The 17717-nt window shown below is 43.9% G+C and overlaps 2 protein-coding genes across 2 annotated transcripts in view; one reads left to right on the plus strand and one right to left on the minus strand.

Annotated features, from left to right (window-relative positions):
- Positions 1 to 17717, plus strand: part of LOC134872185 (unconventional myosin-VIIa-like) — a 31992-nt gene that overhangs the window by 13177 nt on the left and 1098 nt on the right. The window contains 34 exon segments of the mRNA XM_063895359.1: positions 97 to 234; positions 1051 to 1209; positions 1374 to 1466; positions 2162 to 2256; positions 2360 to 2444; positions 2557 to 2775; positions 3838 to 4155; positions 4268 to 4471; positions 4657 to 4833; positions 4910 to 4999; positions 5573 to 5700; positions 5834 to 5960; positions 6540 to 6659; positions 6878 to 7051; positions 7607 to 7834; positions 8369 to 8539; positions 8637 to 8754; positions 8984 to 9110; positions 9244 to 9413; positions 9495 to 9688; positions 9941 to 10065; positions 10143 to 10300; positions 11032 to 11185; positions 14034 to 14189; positions 14304 to 14322; positions 14324 to 14410; positions 15115 to 15228; positions 15678 to 15765; positions 15981 to 16039; positions 16041 to 16088; positions 16189 to 16374; positions 16825 to 16941; positions 17158 to 17241; positions 17505 to 17624. Coding sequence (XP_063751429.1) covers positions 97 to 234; positions 1051 to 1209; positions 1374 to 1466; positions 2162 to 2256; positions 2360 to 2444; positions 2557 to 2775; positions 3838 to 4155; positions 4268 to 4471; positions 4657 to 4833; positions 4910 to 4999; positions 5573 to 5700; positions 5834 to 5960; positions 6540 to 6659; positions 6878 to 7051; positions 7607 to 7834; positions 8369 to 8539; positions 8637 to 8754; positions 8984 to 9110; positions 9244 to 9413; positions 9495 to 9688; positions 9941 to 10065; positions 10143 to 10300; positions 11032 to 11185; positions 14034 to 14189; positions 14304 to 14322; positions 14324 to 14410; positions 15115 to 15228; positions 15678 to 15765; positions 15981 to 16039; positions 16041 to 16088; positions 16189 to 16374; positions 16825 to 16941; positions 17158 to 17241; positions 17505 to 17624 — 4650 coding nt within the window.
- On the minus strand, positions 11528 to 13773 carry LOC134872184 (E3 ubiquitin-protein ligase TRIM35-like). Its single transcript, XM_063895358.1, has one exon. It carries the CDS (start codon positions 13568 to 13570, stop codon positions 12191 to 12193), a length of 1380 nt encoding a protein of 459 aa, XP_063751428.1. The 5' UTR covers positions 13571 to 13773; the 3' UTR covers positions 11528 to 12190.

The following is a 17717-nucleotide window of genomic DNA, read 5'->3' on the forward strand; positions in this document are numbered from 1 at the left end:
TGCTCATGTGAGTCTGCAGTTCCTCACTATGTGTTCATTTACTGACTCTGGAGGAAGTTTGTGTAACGTCTGTAATTTGTGTGTGTGTGTGTGCAGGGTGCAGAGACTAGGAAGCGCTCCCCCACCCTGAGCAGTCAGTTCAAGCGCTCTCTGGAGATGTTGATGCGGACGCTCAGCGTGTGTCAGCCGTTCTTCGTGCGCTGCATCAAACCCAACGAGTTAAAAAAACCCATGGTGAGAAGAAACACTCCTCAGGGAAACGCAACCCTTCCCCAGTTTGTAGCGCGGGTTCAAGTGTGTTGGGGGGTCATCTAGACTACTCAATTTAAATAAAGAAGCACAATCGAGGTGTAGAAATAAGTCACACATACACAACAGAGCAGCCAGGAATATTATTATTCAATAGTAAAAGTAGATACTGCAGAGTGTTATTGCAAAACAGTGTTCAATATCAGCCAATAATCACACTATCGAACTGTAGAAAAATGTCTTTAATGCCCAAATTAATGCAAATTCTCATTTTCAGCTTTACATTTGAATAAATACCATTAAAAAACATGTGACCTCCTTTTCCTGGTGTTTGTGCTTCAGGGTCAAGAAACATTCAGGCAAAATAATCCCTATTTTTTCAGGTTAATCAAGATTTAACTTTTTAATTAATAAGCTTTATTCTATTTAGGGTGTGTTAGCTTTGGACAGTTTCCACTTATTGAGATTATCTTAAATTACCCGGCTGCTGGGCGTACAATAATTCCCAAATATCAACGAAAAAGCTTTACATGTTGAATAAATTGCATTTCTTTGGAGCTATAATCTCTGTTTTTTTACTTGAATCTTTTATTGAGAGTTTTTAATTGAATAAATAGTATTATACATGCTATGGTGCAGTCAGAACAAATAAAGAAAACTACACATTCAGGAGCCAAGGGGCCATTTCTACAGATCTTAAACACATATAGTATCTTGAAATATTTCACTTAAAGCTCTTTTCTAATTTAGCTTCTGTAAATGTCACTTTGTGTTGTTGTTGTTGTTGTTTGTTTCCTTCAGCTGTTCGACAGAGAGCTGTGTATCCGTCAGCTGAGATACTCCGGCATGATGGAGACCATCCGGATACGACGGGCCGGATATCCCATCAGATACAGCTTCATGGAGTTTGTGGACCGATACCGAGTCCTCATGCCCGGGGTCAAACCCGCCAACATACAGGTCAACAACAAACACACACACACACACACACACACACACACACACACACACACACACACACACACACACACACACACACACACACACACACACACACAGCCAGCTGTTCCATCATCCAGGATCTGAAGAGCAGAAGTCTTTACGTACCTTCTCTCTCCTCACAGGAAGACCTCAGGGGAACCTGTCAGCAGATCGTTCTCGCCCAGTTCGGGAAACTGGGAGACTGGCAGATCGGGAAGACCAAGATCTTCCTCAAGGTTTGTTTATTTGTTGTTGGTGTGTGAAAGTGTGTGATCTGCAGCATCTGGACTCTGAATCCTCAACAGGGCTCGATCAAAAAAGGCAGATCTTAAAGACCAGGTTGAAACCAGAGACAACTTGACTTGTTTGTGTTTGAGGATTTTTTTTGGGGGTTTAACTGTAAAGATTATTATTTTATTATAATTATTATTATTATTATTATATAATAATAATTATTATTATAATTATTATTATTATTATTATTTATTATATTATTATTATTATTATTATTATTATATTATTATATTATTATTATTATATTATTATTTATTATTATTATTTATTATATTATTATTATTATTTATTATTATTATATTATCATTATTATTATATTATTATTATTATATTATTATTATTATTATTATTATTATTATTTATTTTTCATTGATTTGTACAGAGATGATGAATGAATGATGAATTGAACTCTGTCTGACTCTCGATTAGCAATGTTCGCTACAGGGGGTAGGACTAGAAAACCTTTCATGCTTCTTCTTGCCCCTTTTGAACATGAACTTTATTATTTATACTTTGTACAAAAATAAATCTTTGTTAAAATGTTCAATAAATTGACTTAAATAAAAAACGTAGGCTCATCATATCCAATAAAAGGCCTTTCCCTCCTCTTGATTTGTCTCTGCTTGTGTCCCGTCAGGATCACCACGACATGCAGCTGGAGATCGAGAGAGACAAAGGCATCACAGACAAAGTCATCCTGATCCAGAAGGCTGTGAGAGGACTCAAAGAGAGGTGGGGTGTAGTGGATGAGTGGACGGGTAGCATTGCATAACACGAATAAGGTAAAGTGTCTTAAAATGCATAAGTGGAGTGAATGCCTCCTCTCCTGTCGCAGGACTCACTTCCTCCGGCTGAGGAGCGCTGTGACTTTGATCCAGAAGGTGTGGAGGGGCTATCGGTGCAGGAGGAACTTCCAAAAGGTGAGTCCTTCAGGCTTACCTGTGTAGTGTTTAGTAAACAATGATATCTATCTCAGATGCAGCCTCCAGTCCTCCCTCTGACCTCTTCTCCCACCCCCTCTCCTCTCCCCAGATGCAGACCGGCTTCCTGCGCCTCCAGGCCGTCTACAGATCCAGGAAGTACTACAAGAGCTACCGGACGACCCGCCTCCGCGTGACCATGATCCAGGCGCGCTGCCGAGGCTTCCTCATCCGCCAGACGTTCTGGCGGCGCCTCCGTGCCGTGTTGACGCTGCAGGCGTACACCCGCGGCATGATCGCCCGCCGCCTCTGCCAGCGGCTCAGGGCAGAGGTAAACCGAGACCACTTTGTTTACTACGTCTACCTTTACCATGTGGCTGACGTGCCAAAGAGAGGGGCCTTCGGGTGTTGAATGTCTTTTCTTTGTTACACTTTCTGACCGTTTTATTACCTCATCACTCTAAAAACACAACGTGGTCCAACACAATCCTCAATCTTTTTTTATTTTGATTTATAATATTTATAAGCAGTGTTTGTCATGTAGGAATGGTGAACATAATATATGCAAATACAAATGAGCCATTGCTTTTTACTGAATGTAAGAAAAATGAATAAGAAAAACACAAACCAACAATAACAACGACGAAGTGATCCCCTACATTCACTGCCAGTGAGCCTCACACACACGAATATTTGCCAGACATTATTGTTAGATGAATGTAAATGCATGTTATACATCTGCTGCAGATAAACCAATAACAGATTGATTAACAGAGCATTTATAAAAGGCTTACAGTCCTCAATCTGAAGAAAGGGATTTGTCATCATCTAACGTCACATTGTGTGTTTCGAAAGTTTCAAAAGTATCTGAACAAGGATTTTAATATCACTGTCTGGGAATCTATAAAACCCTTTTGCATCCTGAGGCCTCTCAAACACCTCGGAGTCTCTCATGTGATCTGTGCCTGAAGTATGTCACCATTTAACCTTCTTTTCTACTCTGTTCTGAAATGAATTGGCATGTTGTCTGTGATGTTTTGCTTTTCCTCTTTTTCTCTCCTGTCCTGAAAGAAATGTTGAATAAATGTTCTGTTTTGTAAATGCTTGTTTAATCTCAGTTTGTGATCAGCGTCATGAGGTATTAAATAGCTTTGCGGAGAACTAACAAATAATATTCCTGAGCGAGTCTGCAGCTCCAGCGACCCGGCAAGGAAGAAGTTAAGTGGCTGGAAGCCCCTTTAAACTAGCTAGAGAAATGCTGACTAGAAATGAAGTATTTTGCTCTAAAGAATAGTCCTGTAATGCCCCCCTTCAGTTCCTCTGCTCTAGTGTTTAGTTTACAGTCCGACAGAATAAAAGCTAACCGCTGTAACTTCCTGTTTCCTGTCCGCAGCTGCAGCGCCGCCTGGAGGCCGAGCGGCAGCGCCTGTCTGAGGAGGAGCGCCTGCGGAACCAGATGACGGCACGCCGGGCGAAGGTGGAGGCGGAGAGGAAGCACCAGGAGAGGCTGGTGCTGCTCACCCAGCAGCAGGAGGACCGGGAGCGGGAGGAGAAGGAGGAGTCGAGGAGGAAGAAGGAGCTGCTGGAGCAGATGGAGCGGGAGAAGGAGCAGCCTGTGGATCACTCCGACATGGTGGACCGGATGTTCGGGTTCCTGGGGAACTCCGGACCGCTGCCCAACCAGGACGGACGAGCCCCTGCAGGATTTGAAGTATGCATACTTACATCATATTTAGTATGCAAGGATGGAGGAAGAACCTCCTGATACATAATATGTGAAATGCTAAAAATACCACCTATATATTGCTTCTCCTCCCCCCCAGGACTTGGAGAACACCGGTGAGGAGGCTGAAGAGGAGGTGATGAATGAAGCCCGGCCACTGCCTGAGGAGGAAGATGAGGATCTGTCCGAGTACAAGTTCTCCAAGTTTGCCGCCACATACTTCCAAGGAGTTTCTACTCACACCTACATCAGACGAGCTCTGAAGCAACCGCTGCTCTTCCACGAGGACGAAGGAGACCAGCTGGTGAGAGACAGAAAGACCCTTAACTGCTAATCCAGTCAGTGGATGTTATCAGTTCAAGGAAAGGACACTAATGCTTAAAACACAAAGCACCTTTCAGTATTCACGCTAAGAAGTTAAGTTAATTCCCTCCAGTACTTACTATCTTTACTTAAATAAAGGATATAAATACTCCCCCCGTCCTGCAGGCTGCGTTGGCGGTGTGGATCACCGTGTTGAGGTTCATGGGAGACCTGCAGGAGCCCAAGTGTCAGGTGGCGATCAACGACGGCAGCGAGAAGATCCCCGTCATGACGAAGATCTACGAAACCCTCGGCAAGAGGACGTACAAGAGGGAGCTGCAGGAGCTGCAGGTGGAGGGAGAGGTGAGAGGGAGCTGGAGGGTCAGGTGGTTTTGTGAGTAAATAACGTAATAATGACGTCATGTTTGTGTGTGTGCAGAACAGCGCCATCGAGAGCCAGAAGAGGAACAGCGTGAGACATAAACTCGTGTCCCTCACTCTGAAGAGGAAGTCTAAAATTGCTGAGGAGGTGAGACTCAAACCGGCAGATTATTTGGAAGTTATCATCAGAGTTTGTTGTTTTTATACCTGCAAACAAACACATTTATTTGGATGGTTTTGCTGCTTTACAGACAGAAAGTCTAGTAAAGAAACATTGCAAATAAATCTGAATCCGTTATTTATCCCTCGAAGGGAAATTGGACTTCCTAAAATGACATAAAGTATTGAACTAAACCTTGATGAGTTAGAATGTGTATACCAACACTAAATATGTTCAAATATGTATATTACATTATGAACGGGAGTGTATTAATATCAATAAGGATGATACTACAAGATAATTGTTCACAGTGTGTCGTGTTATTCAGAAATCATGATGAAAGTATTGCATAGTTAAAGTATTAATGCAGATTTTATGAAATGCATTTTATTTGCAACTTGTTCTCAGCCCTCTTCAAAACATTTGTGTCTTTAAATAAAAGTCTGCTGGTTTGCATTTAGTGGGATAACTTGCATGAAGAAAACAGCAAGAATGAGTAGTTTTTATAGTTTAGTTTCCTCATGGGACACTGAGTGTGTATTTCTTAAAAATGTGCTCTAGGTGACCCGGCGTCTGACGGAGGGGGATTACGGCCTGCAGGGGAACAGCATGCTGGAGGACAGACCCACCTCCAACCTGGAGAAGCTTCACTTCATCATTGGGAATGCCATCCTAAGACCTGCCCTCAGGTGACCCATCTACACTTCCTTTATTATCACCACCGAATCCAGACTAAGGCGTGGGATCTTGGGGGCTTCTGTCTTAAATCCATCAGAGACTTGGATGTGTTTTTGCTCATCTGTTGTTCCTCTTCCTCCACAGGGATGAGATCTACTGTCAGATCTGCAAACAGCTGACCCAGAACTCGTCTAAGAGCAGCCACGCCCGAGGCTGGATCCTGCTGTCGCTCTGCGTCGGCTGCTTCGCCCCCTCCGAGAAGTTCGTCAAGGTGAGAGAGACCGCCGCCGTAATTATCGTCTTAAACTTCAGCTCACAAATCCTGAATGTCATCTCTGAGTTCCTGCTGAGTCCTGTGTGTGTGTGTGTGTGTGTGTGTGTGTGTGTGTGTGTGTGTGTGTGTGTGTGTGTGTGTGTGTGAGATCTCTTCCCTAAAGAATAATTCATTTTTTGTAATTACTGGTGAGATGATTCAGCTTTGAAGAGGTCGGAAAGTTGTCAGAAAGGGAGCACTGCTCTCATACAACTAAATAAAGGTTTTCAGTCTGAAGATGTTCTGTGTTCATCACAGGAATAGCTCTCTATATAAAGTGATGAGATAGTTATAAAATAATCTCAAATTCATTCGTGTTTTAATGTCATTGTTGATACAAAAAAATCAGGAATTGGAGATGATGTGAAACTGTAAAAACTCAGTGGTTAAAAACTGAAGCTAAACTTCAAGAAAATGTTTCACAAAGTAGTTGTCTGTACTTCTCAAAAGCATTTAATGACTATTGTTCCTTTCCGTTGTCTGATCTTCATCAATGACATCAACGATTTGTTTGTTTCTCTTCCCCGCTGCTGTCAGTATTTACGGACGTTCTTGATCAACGGCCCCCCCGGTTACGCTCCGTACTGTGAGGAAAGGTTGAGGAGGACGTTTGTGAACCGCACCAGGACACAGCCGCCGTCATGGCTGGAGCTACAGGTAAGAAACTGAGTATATCTTTAAATATAAACCGTTTAAATAAGTCAGTTCATGTGATTGAAAATTACAAAACCAGTGGAGAAAACTGAGAGCTGCTTGGGATGATTTCACTGAGAATATTCTTGCCCGCAGCCATGATACTAAATGTCTTGAATCCCATCTCTCCTCCTCCTCCTCCTCCTCCTCCTCCTCCTCCTCCTCCTCCTCCTCCTCCTCAGGCCACTAAATCTAAGAAGCCCATCATGCTGCCGGTGACGTTCATGGACGGGACCACCAAGACCCTGCTGGCGGACTCGGCCACCACGGCCTCGGAGCTCTGCAACGCTCTCGCCGACAAGATCAACCTGAGGGACCGCTTCGGGTTCTCGCTGTACATCGCCCTGTTCGACAAGGTGAGACCAGGAAGAGGGAGGCCATGTTTGTAGTTTTTACTCCCCGGCCACATTACATTTCTTCCTCTCTTTCCTGTCCAGTAAAAACCACACATCTCCAAATGGATTTTTAGCTGAAGCATGAAGTGTTCCTCCTTCTTAGTCTGAATGAAGTCTTCAGAAAGCCTCTTGGATCAGCAGGAAAATGCATCGTCACAAAGCTGAGAAACTCCTGAAAAGTCGACTTTCTATTTTTAGAGATGCATGCAAATAATAACAGATGTAGATCTTAGAGAATAGGATGCATTGCTGCAGATTAAACTACCCAACCGTCTATAGAGGAGTTAAAGTGAATTATCTACAGCGGGGGAATCCTCTCATTCATTGGTCGTCATTTCCCTTTTACCAATGACTTTAATTGGTCGTAAAAAGAAGCGTTTTATTTTAATTGAAGAGGCATTTTGTAAACATAATTTAATAACCGGGAAACATCCTTTGAATGAAGTCAGATGTGAGAGCCTTTCACTCGTATCCACTCCGGATTTGAGGGTCTGAATGTGTTTTGATCCGCTCCAGGTGTCGTCTCTGGGCAGCGGCAGCGACCACGTGATGGACGCCGTCTCTCAGTGTGAGCAGTACGCGAAGGAGCAGGGCGCCCAAGAGAGGAACGCCCCCTGGAGGCTGTTCTTCCGGAAGGAGATCTTCAACCCCTGGCACAACCCGTCCGAGGACCACACCGCCACCAACCTCATCTACCAGCAGATCGTACGGGGGGTGAAGTTCGGGGAGTACCGCTGCGAGAGGGTGAGGCAATCCGCTTAACAGGCAAAATACGAGCTTTAAATGTAGTTTATAAGACCCTGTACTTTAGTTAGTTTGATTAGTTGGAGGACAGAACATGAATTGTTTTCTATTTTAATAAGGAGTCATTTGCATTATTTAAAGTGAAAACATCATGGTTCCAGTTTAGCAAATGTCAAAATATGCTGCTTAATTTTTCTATAAATCATTTGGATTTGATTTGGATTAATTCTCACTATTTCTACAGCATTTATAAAGCAAGAATCAATGCATTTCTGTTAAAAAAATTTCAGAAGATAGTAATCTCCAATACAGATCTATACCAGGTGAGCAAAACCACAACAAAATGTGAGAAAATATTGAATAAAATAACAAAATAAATACCTTTCTGCATTAATTGGATGGAATATTTTGCAAGGCTTTACATTTCTTCACAGGAATCCTCTAAAATGTTCATTTGGGGCATGGGATTGAAGTGTGTCAAGCGCTCTATCATTTCTTTGTTCTTTTCTTTGCCCTGCGTCCGTCTCTCTTCAGGAGGAGGACCTCGCAGAGCTGGCCTCTCAGCAGTATTTCGTGGACTACGGTCCTGAGGTCCTCCAGGACCGGCTGCTCAGCCTCATCCCTTCCTACATCCCCGACAGAGAGATCACCGCCACCAAGACCGCCGAGAAGTGGCTCCAGCTCATCGTCAGCGCCCACAAGAAGGTAAATAACGCTGACACTGAAATTAACTGTCTTTTTTAACTGTGTTTAACTCAAAGTGTGCGTGTGTGTGTGTGTGTGTGTGTGTGTGTGTGTGCAGGGATTACAGAGTAAACGCAGGCTGAACACTCAGAGGGTGAAGGAGGACGTGGTGGATTTTGCTCGGTTAAAGTGGCCTTTACTCTTCTCTCGCTTCTACGAGGCCTTCAAGTTCTCAGGTTGGGATAAATAACCGTCTTATTTACTCTTAGGGCCGTTGGAGGGGGAAAAAAAACCCCCAAAAGTGTGTTTTTAATTCTCAAAAATGTTCTTATCTCTTTAATCTTGGAAATTCTGAGATTTTCCTCGCATTATTACCCTCCTTCCCTGGCTCCATAATGTGGAGGACATACCCTCAATATCTGTAGTGTTACAGTTTAATGGATCTTCCCTCATCTGTCCACTCAGGCCCCAGTCTGCCGAAGAACGACGTGATCGTGGCAGTGAACTGGACCGGGGTTTACTTTGTGGACGAGCAGGAGCAGGTCCTTCTGGAGCTTTCCTTCCCAGAGATCACCGCCGTGTCCAGCAGCAGGTATGATCACGGCATGACCGTAACCATTAATGGCTGTCAGGAAATACAACTCGACTGGAAATAGCTTCGATTGAAGGGAATAACTTTCCAATTATAAATCCTCGTTCTACATCCTAACATTCCCATCCCTCAGAGGGGGAAAGCTGCAGGGCCAGAGCTTCACGTTGGCCACCGTCAAAGGAGACGAGTACACGTTCACCTCCAACAACGCGGAGGACATCCGGGACCTGGTGGTGGACTTCCTGGAGGGTCTGAGGAGGAGATCCAAGTACGTGGTGGGACTGATCGACTGCCCCAACCCCGGTGAGATACACTGAGAGATAAAGCTTTATTTAGTTGTGTTTGAAAGCATTGCACTGCATTAATGCACACCTCGTCTCTCAGTGGGGGCGGTGGACTCCACCTTCCTGAGTTTCTCCAAGGGGGATCTGATCATCCTGGACGAGCACAGCGGGGAGCAGGTGATGACGTCGGGCTGGGCTCACGGTATCAACGACCGGACCAAACAGAGAGGAGACTTCCCTGCAGACTGCGTCTACCTGCTGCCCAGCCTCACCCGGCCGCAGTACGACATCGTGGTGAGGCTGCAGACATGGACTGTGTTTATACATGGAGGGAAAACTATGCACTTATCAATCGATTAGTAGTCGGTTTTAAATGATCAATGCACCTTTCAAATAAGCCCTTCTACATCTTAAATACACTCATTTTACTCGGTCACTTGCATTGCATCCCTCAAAAAATATCTAGAACTGTGCATGATATAAGAGGAGGAGATCATGTCTTTTAACTCTCTTAACTACATCTGTTTTTCCCTTTTCCTCCCTCAGGCTCTTGTGACCATGACTCCTGATCAGAGGCGCGAGTCCGTCAGTTTGTCTCAGTTGAGCGTCTCCGACATCGAGGACAAAACCAAAGCCTACACGCTGGAGGAGTTCTCCTACGACTACTTCAGGTGAGTTTCCCCCTCCTTTGCGTACAGATATTAAGTAGGAATTTATGTTTAAATGTGTGTTTCCTCCTCGTCTCCAGGCTTCCTCCGAAGGGCACTCTGAGCCGCGTGATGATCCCGAAGACTCGGGGGAAGGAGCGTCTGTGGAGCTGCAGCCGAGAGCCGCTCAAACAGCCGCTGCTGAAGAAGGTGCTCGCCCACGAGGAGCTCTCCCAGGAGGCCGGCCTCGCCTTCATGGATATCCTTTAGAGGAGGATCTGTGTGTGTGTTAAAGAGTCCTCTCCTGCTGATGTTCAGGTGTATATCAGTATGTAGTGTCTCTACTTTAAAGAGTCCTCTCCTGCTGATGTTCAGGTGTATATCAGTATGTAGAGTCTCTACTTTAAAGAGTCCTCTCCTGCTGATGTTCAGGTGTATATCAGTATGTAGTGTCTCTACTTTAAAGAGTCCTCTCCTGCTGATGTTCAGGTGTATATCAGTATGTAGTGTCTCTACTTTAAAGAGTCCTCTCCTGCTGATGTTCAGGTGTATATCAGTATGTAGTGTCTCTACTTTAAAGAGTCCTCTCCTGCTGATGTTCAGGTGTATATCAGTATGTAGCATCTCTACTTTAAAGAGTCCTCTCCTGCTGATGTTCAGGTGTATATCAGTATGTAGTGTCTCTACTTTAAAGAGTCCTCTCCTGCTGATGTTCAGGTGTATATCAGTATGTAGAGTCTCTACTTTAAAGAGTCCTCTCCTGCTGATGTTCAGGTGTATATCAGTATGTAGTGTCTCTACTTTAAAGAGTCCTCTCCTGCTGATGTTCAGGTGTATATCAGTATGTAGTGTCTCTACTTTAAAGAGTCCTCTCCTGCTGATGTTCAGGTGTATATCAGTACGTAGTGTCTCTACTTTAATGAGTCCTCTCCTGCTGATGTTCAGGTGTATGTATTTGTTTAACGCTTGCTGTCCTTGACCCGGCTCCACCCGTGATGAAGTATATGGGCGACTACCCGTCCAAACGAGCGCGCTCTGTCAATGAGCTCACGGACCAGATCTTTGAAGGAGCGCTGAAGGCCGAGCCGCTCAAAGACGAGGTCTTCTGTCAGATCCTCAAACAGCTGACTGAGAACACCATCAAGTGAGTCACACACACACACACACACACACACACACACACACACACACACACACACACACACACACACACACACACACACACACACTCACACTCTACCGTGCAGTGTTTTTTATTACACACTTTATGGTAATAAACCCTTTGAACCTTTTCAGATGCACACTGCATGGCGGAAAATGTCTGAGCTCCTTGGAGTTTGACTCAAGTTTATTGCATTGCTCTTAAATATAATAACACTTGATTAGACATAACAGATTAGAAGGACAGGATCTTTAAATGGTATTTTATTTCTTTATATATTGGTAAAATAATACAGAGAAGTACACTTAAAGTATTGTTGATAAATTGAAAAATTCCATGTGCATACATACATTTATACATTTACTCAAGTATTTAAATAAGTAATAGTTCCACATACTTGTACTTTACTTAACTGTCATCATGTAATGCTGCATACACTTAATTTTGGATGTAAAGAACCACTTTTTTCCTACACAAACTTCACTTTTTACATTTCTTTACTTTAAAAAAACATGATTTGATGAAATGAGGGACTACACATGAACCTATCTCCATGTCGACAAACTACAACATTAAAATGATCCTACAGTACATGCAATGTTTAGAAGAATTTAATATTAGATGATATAAAATACTGTGAAAAGAGCCGTTTACTTTTGCAACTTGAAGAACATTTTGCAGATAATGCTTTTAATGCAGTATTTTAAGACCATAGTTTTTATAATTGTACTTAATTAAAGAGTTCTTATTCCACCTCTGCTAAAAAGTCACTTGACATTTCTGTAGTTATTAACCTATCAATTAGTCCGACTCACTGGATGATGACTCGGGTTGTAAGCCTGCCATATTTCAAAGGCATTCACCTCTCCTTCCACTCTCTCCACTTCTTTTACTTTGAAAGGGCTTCGAAGCTGCTTCCTGGAGTTAGTGCCAGACTTATATTGAATCTCCATCCATAGAGTGAATGTAAAAAGGCATCCTAATAATCTATCTGTGTTGCAGTGCGGTCACAGAGAGCCGCTCCGGTAGAATCCTCAGTGGGACTTTTTCTCCGTTATAAAAGAAAGGAAACAGCCTCTCGCTGAAGGTGTGTGTGAAGGTGTATATGTGTGTGTTAGTGCCAGGATCAAAGAAGGACAGCTTTCCGTTTTTGCAGTCCAGATTCACTCGGACCCTCCGGATCCTCTTCTCCACCACGAGCTCCTTGTGTTGCCCTGACGGGGAGAAGGCTTTGTATCCGTGCGACCGGAAGCGTGTCGACCACAATCCGGACTGTATGTTCCCCTTACTCCGGACACTCTCTGCTAACACACCCACCTCCCACAATTTACTGTCTCCCACCTCCACCTCCCAGCTGTGAGTCCCTGAGTTGAAGCCCTCCGAGCCCAGGACGGAGAACTGTTTCTGCATCCTCTCTGGAATATCAGGAAGACGCTGAACCCCTCCCCGTCTCACGCCAGTCAGACCCTCACACACCATGAGCTTCATCCCAGCAGAGTTTGGGTCTAGGATGACGGGAGAGTAGGTGACGATGTCCTTCATCTTGCTCCAGATGTTGAAGCTGAGGTTGCCCAGGTGTTTGACCTGGTCTATCAGAGCTCCTGAGGGCAGCTGTGGATCCTCCAGCAGGGGGAGCTGCAGCCTCTCCACTGCAGCCTTGTAGTTGTGCAGGAAAGAGATGTCTCCAGCGTTCAGCTCCTCCTCTGTGACTCTGACTGTGTGTGACAGAGCTGCTATCTCTCTGCTCACAGCCTCCATCTTCTCCTCCATCCTCCTCCTTTTCTGCTCCTCTTCCTCCCTCACTGCAGCCATCCTGGCCTCCTCTTCCTCATCTAGAAACTGGTGAAGCTTCTTAAACTGCTCCTTAATCTGCGTCTCTGTCTGCAGCACCTGGACCGTCAGGTGTTTTTCTGAGAGCTCACAGTTCACTTTCACTTCTCTCAAAGCCCCTAACTTCTTCTTTAAGGGCTGCAGAGTTTCCTGGAGCTCCTTCTTGTGTTGTCCTGCCGCTTCGTCGATGGGCTTGAATCTGTGCTCGAGGTGTTTCTCCGAGTCCCTGCAGACGAGACACACCGGCTGCTGATGGTCCACACAGAAGAGTTTGAGTCTCTCAGAGTGCAGACTGCAGAGATCCTCTGAGGCTCTCTCCTGGAGGAAACTTTCACACATGTTCTTCAACGTCAAGTTAGGAATGATTCCCTTGGACTGTCTCCTCTTGCAGTACGGACACTCTTTGATGAGTTTCTGTTTCCACCATTTCTGCAGACAGTCTTTACAGAAGTTGTGGCTGCATGTCAGGATGTAAGGATCTTTAAATATGTCGTGGCACACGCAGCAGTACAGGTCCTCCTCTAATCTGGAAGCCATTTTCCTGAAAGCACAGCAGAACACGACCTCTCCCTTCTCCCCTGGAAGTTAGTGTGAGTCTCGTTCAACTTCAACGAGGCGGTGTGGTGCGGGCGGTATGTCCTCCTGTCGTGGTCCTTTCTTAGTCTAAATCCCGTCTTGGTATTATAAAGTTGAGGTTTTATTTGTGAGTGCGTCCCGTCTCAGCGAGGGAGAAGTGTCACATCAGTTTCCTGAATGGTGTCGGGTTAGTCGCAGCTTTATCAGTCCTAAGGTCAGCGTGCCTCTGTTAATGTTCACCAGATTACTGTAAATGACGACTCATTATTCCAATGCAGGCAGATTGATAATCATATTTCACATATTCTCTATCTTCCAAGTATCATAAAAAGCTGAATCAGCGTGTGTGTGTGTGTGTGTGTGTGTGTGTGTGTGTGTGTGTGTGTGTGTGTGTGTGTGTGTGTGTGTGTGTGTGTGTGTACAGCTACAGTGAGGAGAAGGGCTGGGAGCTGCTGTGGCTGTGCACTGGTTTGTTCCCTCCCAGTAACATCCTGCTGCCTCACGTTCAGAAGTTCCTGCAGGCCAAAAAGCATTACCCACTCGCTCCGGACTGCATGCAGCGGCTGCAGAAAGCCTTACGGTAACACACACACACACACACACACACACACACACACACACACCTCGGATCCTCTTAAACAGTGTCTATATTATGCAGAGTGTAATTCTACTTCCTGTCTATTATGTGTTGCAGGAATGGATCCAGGAAGTACCCCCCCTCACCTGGTGGAGGTGGAGGCCATCCAGCACAAAACCACTCAGATCTTCCACAAAGTTTATTTTCCTGACGACTCCGACGAGGTCAGTGACAAAGTAAACATCATTAACACGACTTAAATGACTCAACACTGATACCATATATGGTGCTGCTATTTCACACAATCAGAATAAATTGGACTCTGTTTAATTATATTTAATTCATAAAAGGATAACTTTTCCTCTTTCTTTCAAGGTTTCAAGGTTTCAAGGTTTTATTTGTCATATGCACAGCAGATACAGCGTATATGTTGGCAATGAAAATCTTATGTCGCGTGCTCCTCCAACAACTCAACATGCATGGTGCAAAAGATAAATAAAGTAGTGCAAAAAGAGAGAAGAATGTATTCATGAATTAAAAGTTGAATTTATACGCAATAAAATGCACTCTTGCATCATTTATTTAACTAATGTTTGTCGCAGCTAAAGCCTGCAAACAGAAGCTCATGGAGGAGGAAATCATCTGAATTATTGTCATGTTTAAAGTGTTGTAATAACTATTGTCAGGGAGCTTTTTATTGTAAGTCATGTATTTCTTTTCTGTAGGATTTTTAACGATTCCTCGGAAAATAATTGGTATTTTTTGTCCTTCTGGAAATCCTAAAAAACATTCCTAATTCCTGGATTTTTATCAACATACTTCAGTTAAACCTGCTACTGTGAACATATCTGCCATAAAAACCCACATTTTCCTCATATTTTAATTCTCTTACTGGTTTGTTTTGTTTTTGTTAAACATGTGTGTGCAGGTGTTTGAAGTGGAGTCGAGCACGAAGGCCAAAGATTTCTGTCACAACATCTCCGGACGTCTGCAGCTCAAATCCTCCGAGGGCTTCAGTCTGTTCGTGAAGATCACCGACAAGGTAAACGTCTGGAGTAAAGTAAACATCTTTTAGAACCTGATGTTGGTTTCCAGTATCTATGATGCCCAGTATTTCATTTCCATGCACTATGATTGGGAAGTAGATTTTCGTTGAGGACTTTAACCAAATCCTAGAATTCAAGCTGCTTTCACTTCAAGGTCATCTGTGGTTTTAATTTTGTCCAAAACTATTGAACAGAACAGCAAAATGATTACAGTTGTCTTAATTTAATCCCACAGTTGATTTTAGACATTTGAATGATGCTTCAGAGGAGATTTAAGGAAGATTTTCTACACTTTTTAAGCCATTTTTCATTCAAATAAACACCAAATGACACTGCAATCCTTTCATGGAGCGCATAATGCTGAATGTTGTTTGATATTAAACCATCTCTGGCTCCATATAGAGCGCTGGGACTCAGTATACCTCCAAATATTCCTGTTTCCCAGGTCATCAGTGTGCCCGACGGCGACTTCTTCTTCGACTTTGTGAGGCACCTGACGGACTGGATCAAGAAAGCCCGGCATGTGAAAGACGGTAAAGAAATACTCACAAATGTTCTGTAAAATGGAGCTGTTTTTGTTTGTGGATTTTAAGTGTGTGTGTGTGTGTGTGTGTGTGTGTGTGTGTGTGTTGTGCTGTGTGTGTGTGTGTGTGTGTGTGTGTGTGTGTGTGTGTGTGTGTGTGTGTGTGTGTGTGTCTGTGTGTCTGTGTCTGTGTCTGTGTCTATGTCTGTGTCTGTGTGTGTGCAGGTGTGATGCCTTCTCTGACGTACCAGGTGTTCTTCATGAAGAAGCTGTGGACCAATACCTGCGCCGGGGAAAGACACAATGGCCGACTCCATCTTCCACTACTACCAGGTGAGCCGCAGCGCTCAGGAAAGAGTCTTCAAACATTTTATTTATTTATTTAAAAAGCGATTTGAAAAAAGGATCCCGTGGATAAATCACTTCTCTGCAGGAGCTGCCGAAGTACCTGCGGGGTTACCACAAGTGTCAGAAGGACGAGGTGCACCAGCTGGCCGCTCTGATCTACCGGGTGAAGTTTGAGGACGATAAATCTCACTTCCTCAACATCGCCAAGATCCTGAAAGACCTCGTCCCTCAGGACCAGATAAAACACCTGTCCCCCGACGACTGGAAGAGGGTGAGCGGACGACAGAAAGAAGAGTCGATTTAAATACCCTAGAAAGCACGCTGACCCACCGCTTGGTCTGAGGCTCTTTGAAGCGTCACCATATTGCTATTTCTATTCGTCTTTCTTCTCCGTCTTTTAAACTCAATCCTTTCTCTTTTTTCTTATTTTTGCTCCGTTTTTCTTTTCTTTCCTGGGGAAAGTTCAGTCATATTGAATCCAATGAATATACAGAAGGTTTTCTGTGGTGTTTCACATAGAATAACATAAAATAAATGGATCGTTTTGGCCCACAGCTGACGTTAAATGGACCAATCAGAATTGAGTATTAAGAGTGGTGACACTAACATACAGAGGGAAAAGTTTCTGATATCATTCCACATAAGATTCTCATGTGTTGAACCCCTGGAGAAGATACAAGCTCTTGGAAATTGTTTATGTTCTCTTGTGTTTCCCTCTCAGTCCATCATGTCGATTTTCAACAAACACTCGGGGAAATCTCGAGAAGAAGCCAAACTGTCCTTCCTGAAAATCATCTACAAGTGGACCACGTTTGGCTCGGCCTTTTTTGAAGTCAAGGTAAAGACAGTAGTGATAGCTTTTTATATCTGTTACTTATTGTCACCTTGATGTTGTTTTTGTCAGTTGTGGAAAAACACCTCGGACCCTTCACTTTAAAGACCTCTTTCCATCAGAAGTGACATTAAATCTACCTCAATATTCTACTTTATCAATGTATGTCGTTATGTTTTACCACTGATTGTTTTAAATGATGGTGCTTTGTTCCTTCTGCAGCAAACAACTGATCCAAATTACCCAGAAACCCTCCTGATAGCAATCAACAAACATGGAGTCAGTCTCATTGATCCTAAGACTAAGGTGTGTTCACATTCGTCAGATGTCTTTGTTTCAAATGATCATTTTGAGGATGAATTTGTCCCCTGAACTACTTGCTTCAATTCTACCTGAGTCTCAAAGCAATTCAGATCAAGATGTTGTATTTATGTGATTTAAAACAGTATTTCTGTTAAAGAGGGCTTTAAGTTGCATAAGAGCATCCTAACACGGCTTTGAAAGGCAGGTCTTCGGGGTGCTGTCCTGTATCTGACCACATACCTCCTGTTGTGTTATACCCCCTGCAGGACATCCTCACCACTCACCCCTTCACTAAGATCTCCAACTGGAGCAGCGGAAACACGTACTTCCACATCACCATCGGAAACCTGGTGCGCGGCAGCAAGCTGCTCTGTGAGACGTCTCTGGTGAGAAAGCTGGAGTTAATATGACGACCGGGGTCGTTTACACAGAGCATTTACACACGGGGCTGTCACGGTGCTGTAGGGCGACAGAAACAC

This window comes from Eleginops maclovinus, chromosome 11, assembly GCF_036324505.1.
Source record: "Eleginops maclovinus isolate JMC-PN-2008 ecotype Puerto Natales chromosome 11, JC_Emac_rtc_rv5, whole genome shotgun sequence".
Lineage (NCBI taxonomy): Eukaryota > Metazoa > Chordata > Actinopteri > Perciformes > Eleginopidae > Eleginops > Eleginops maclovinus.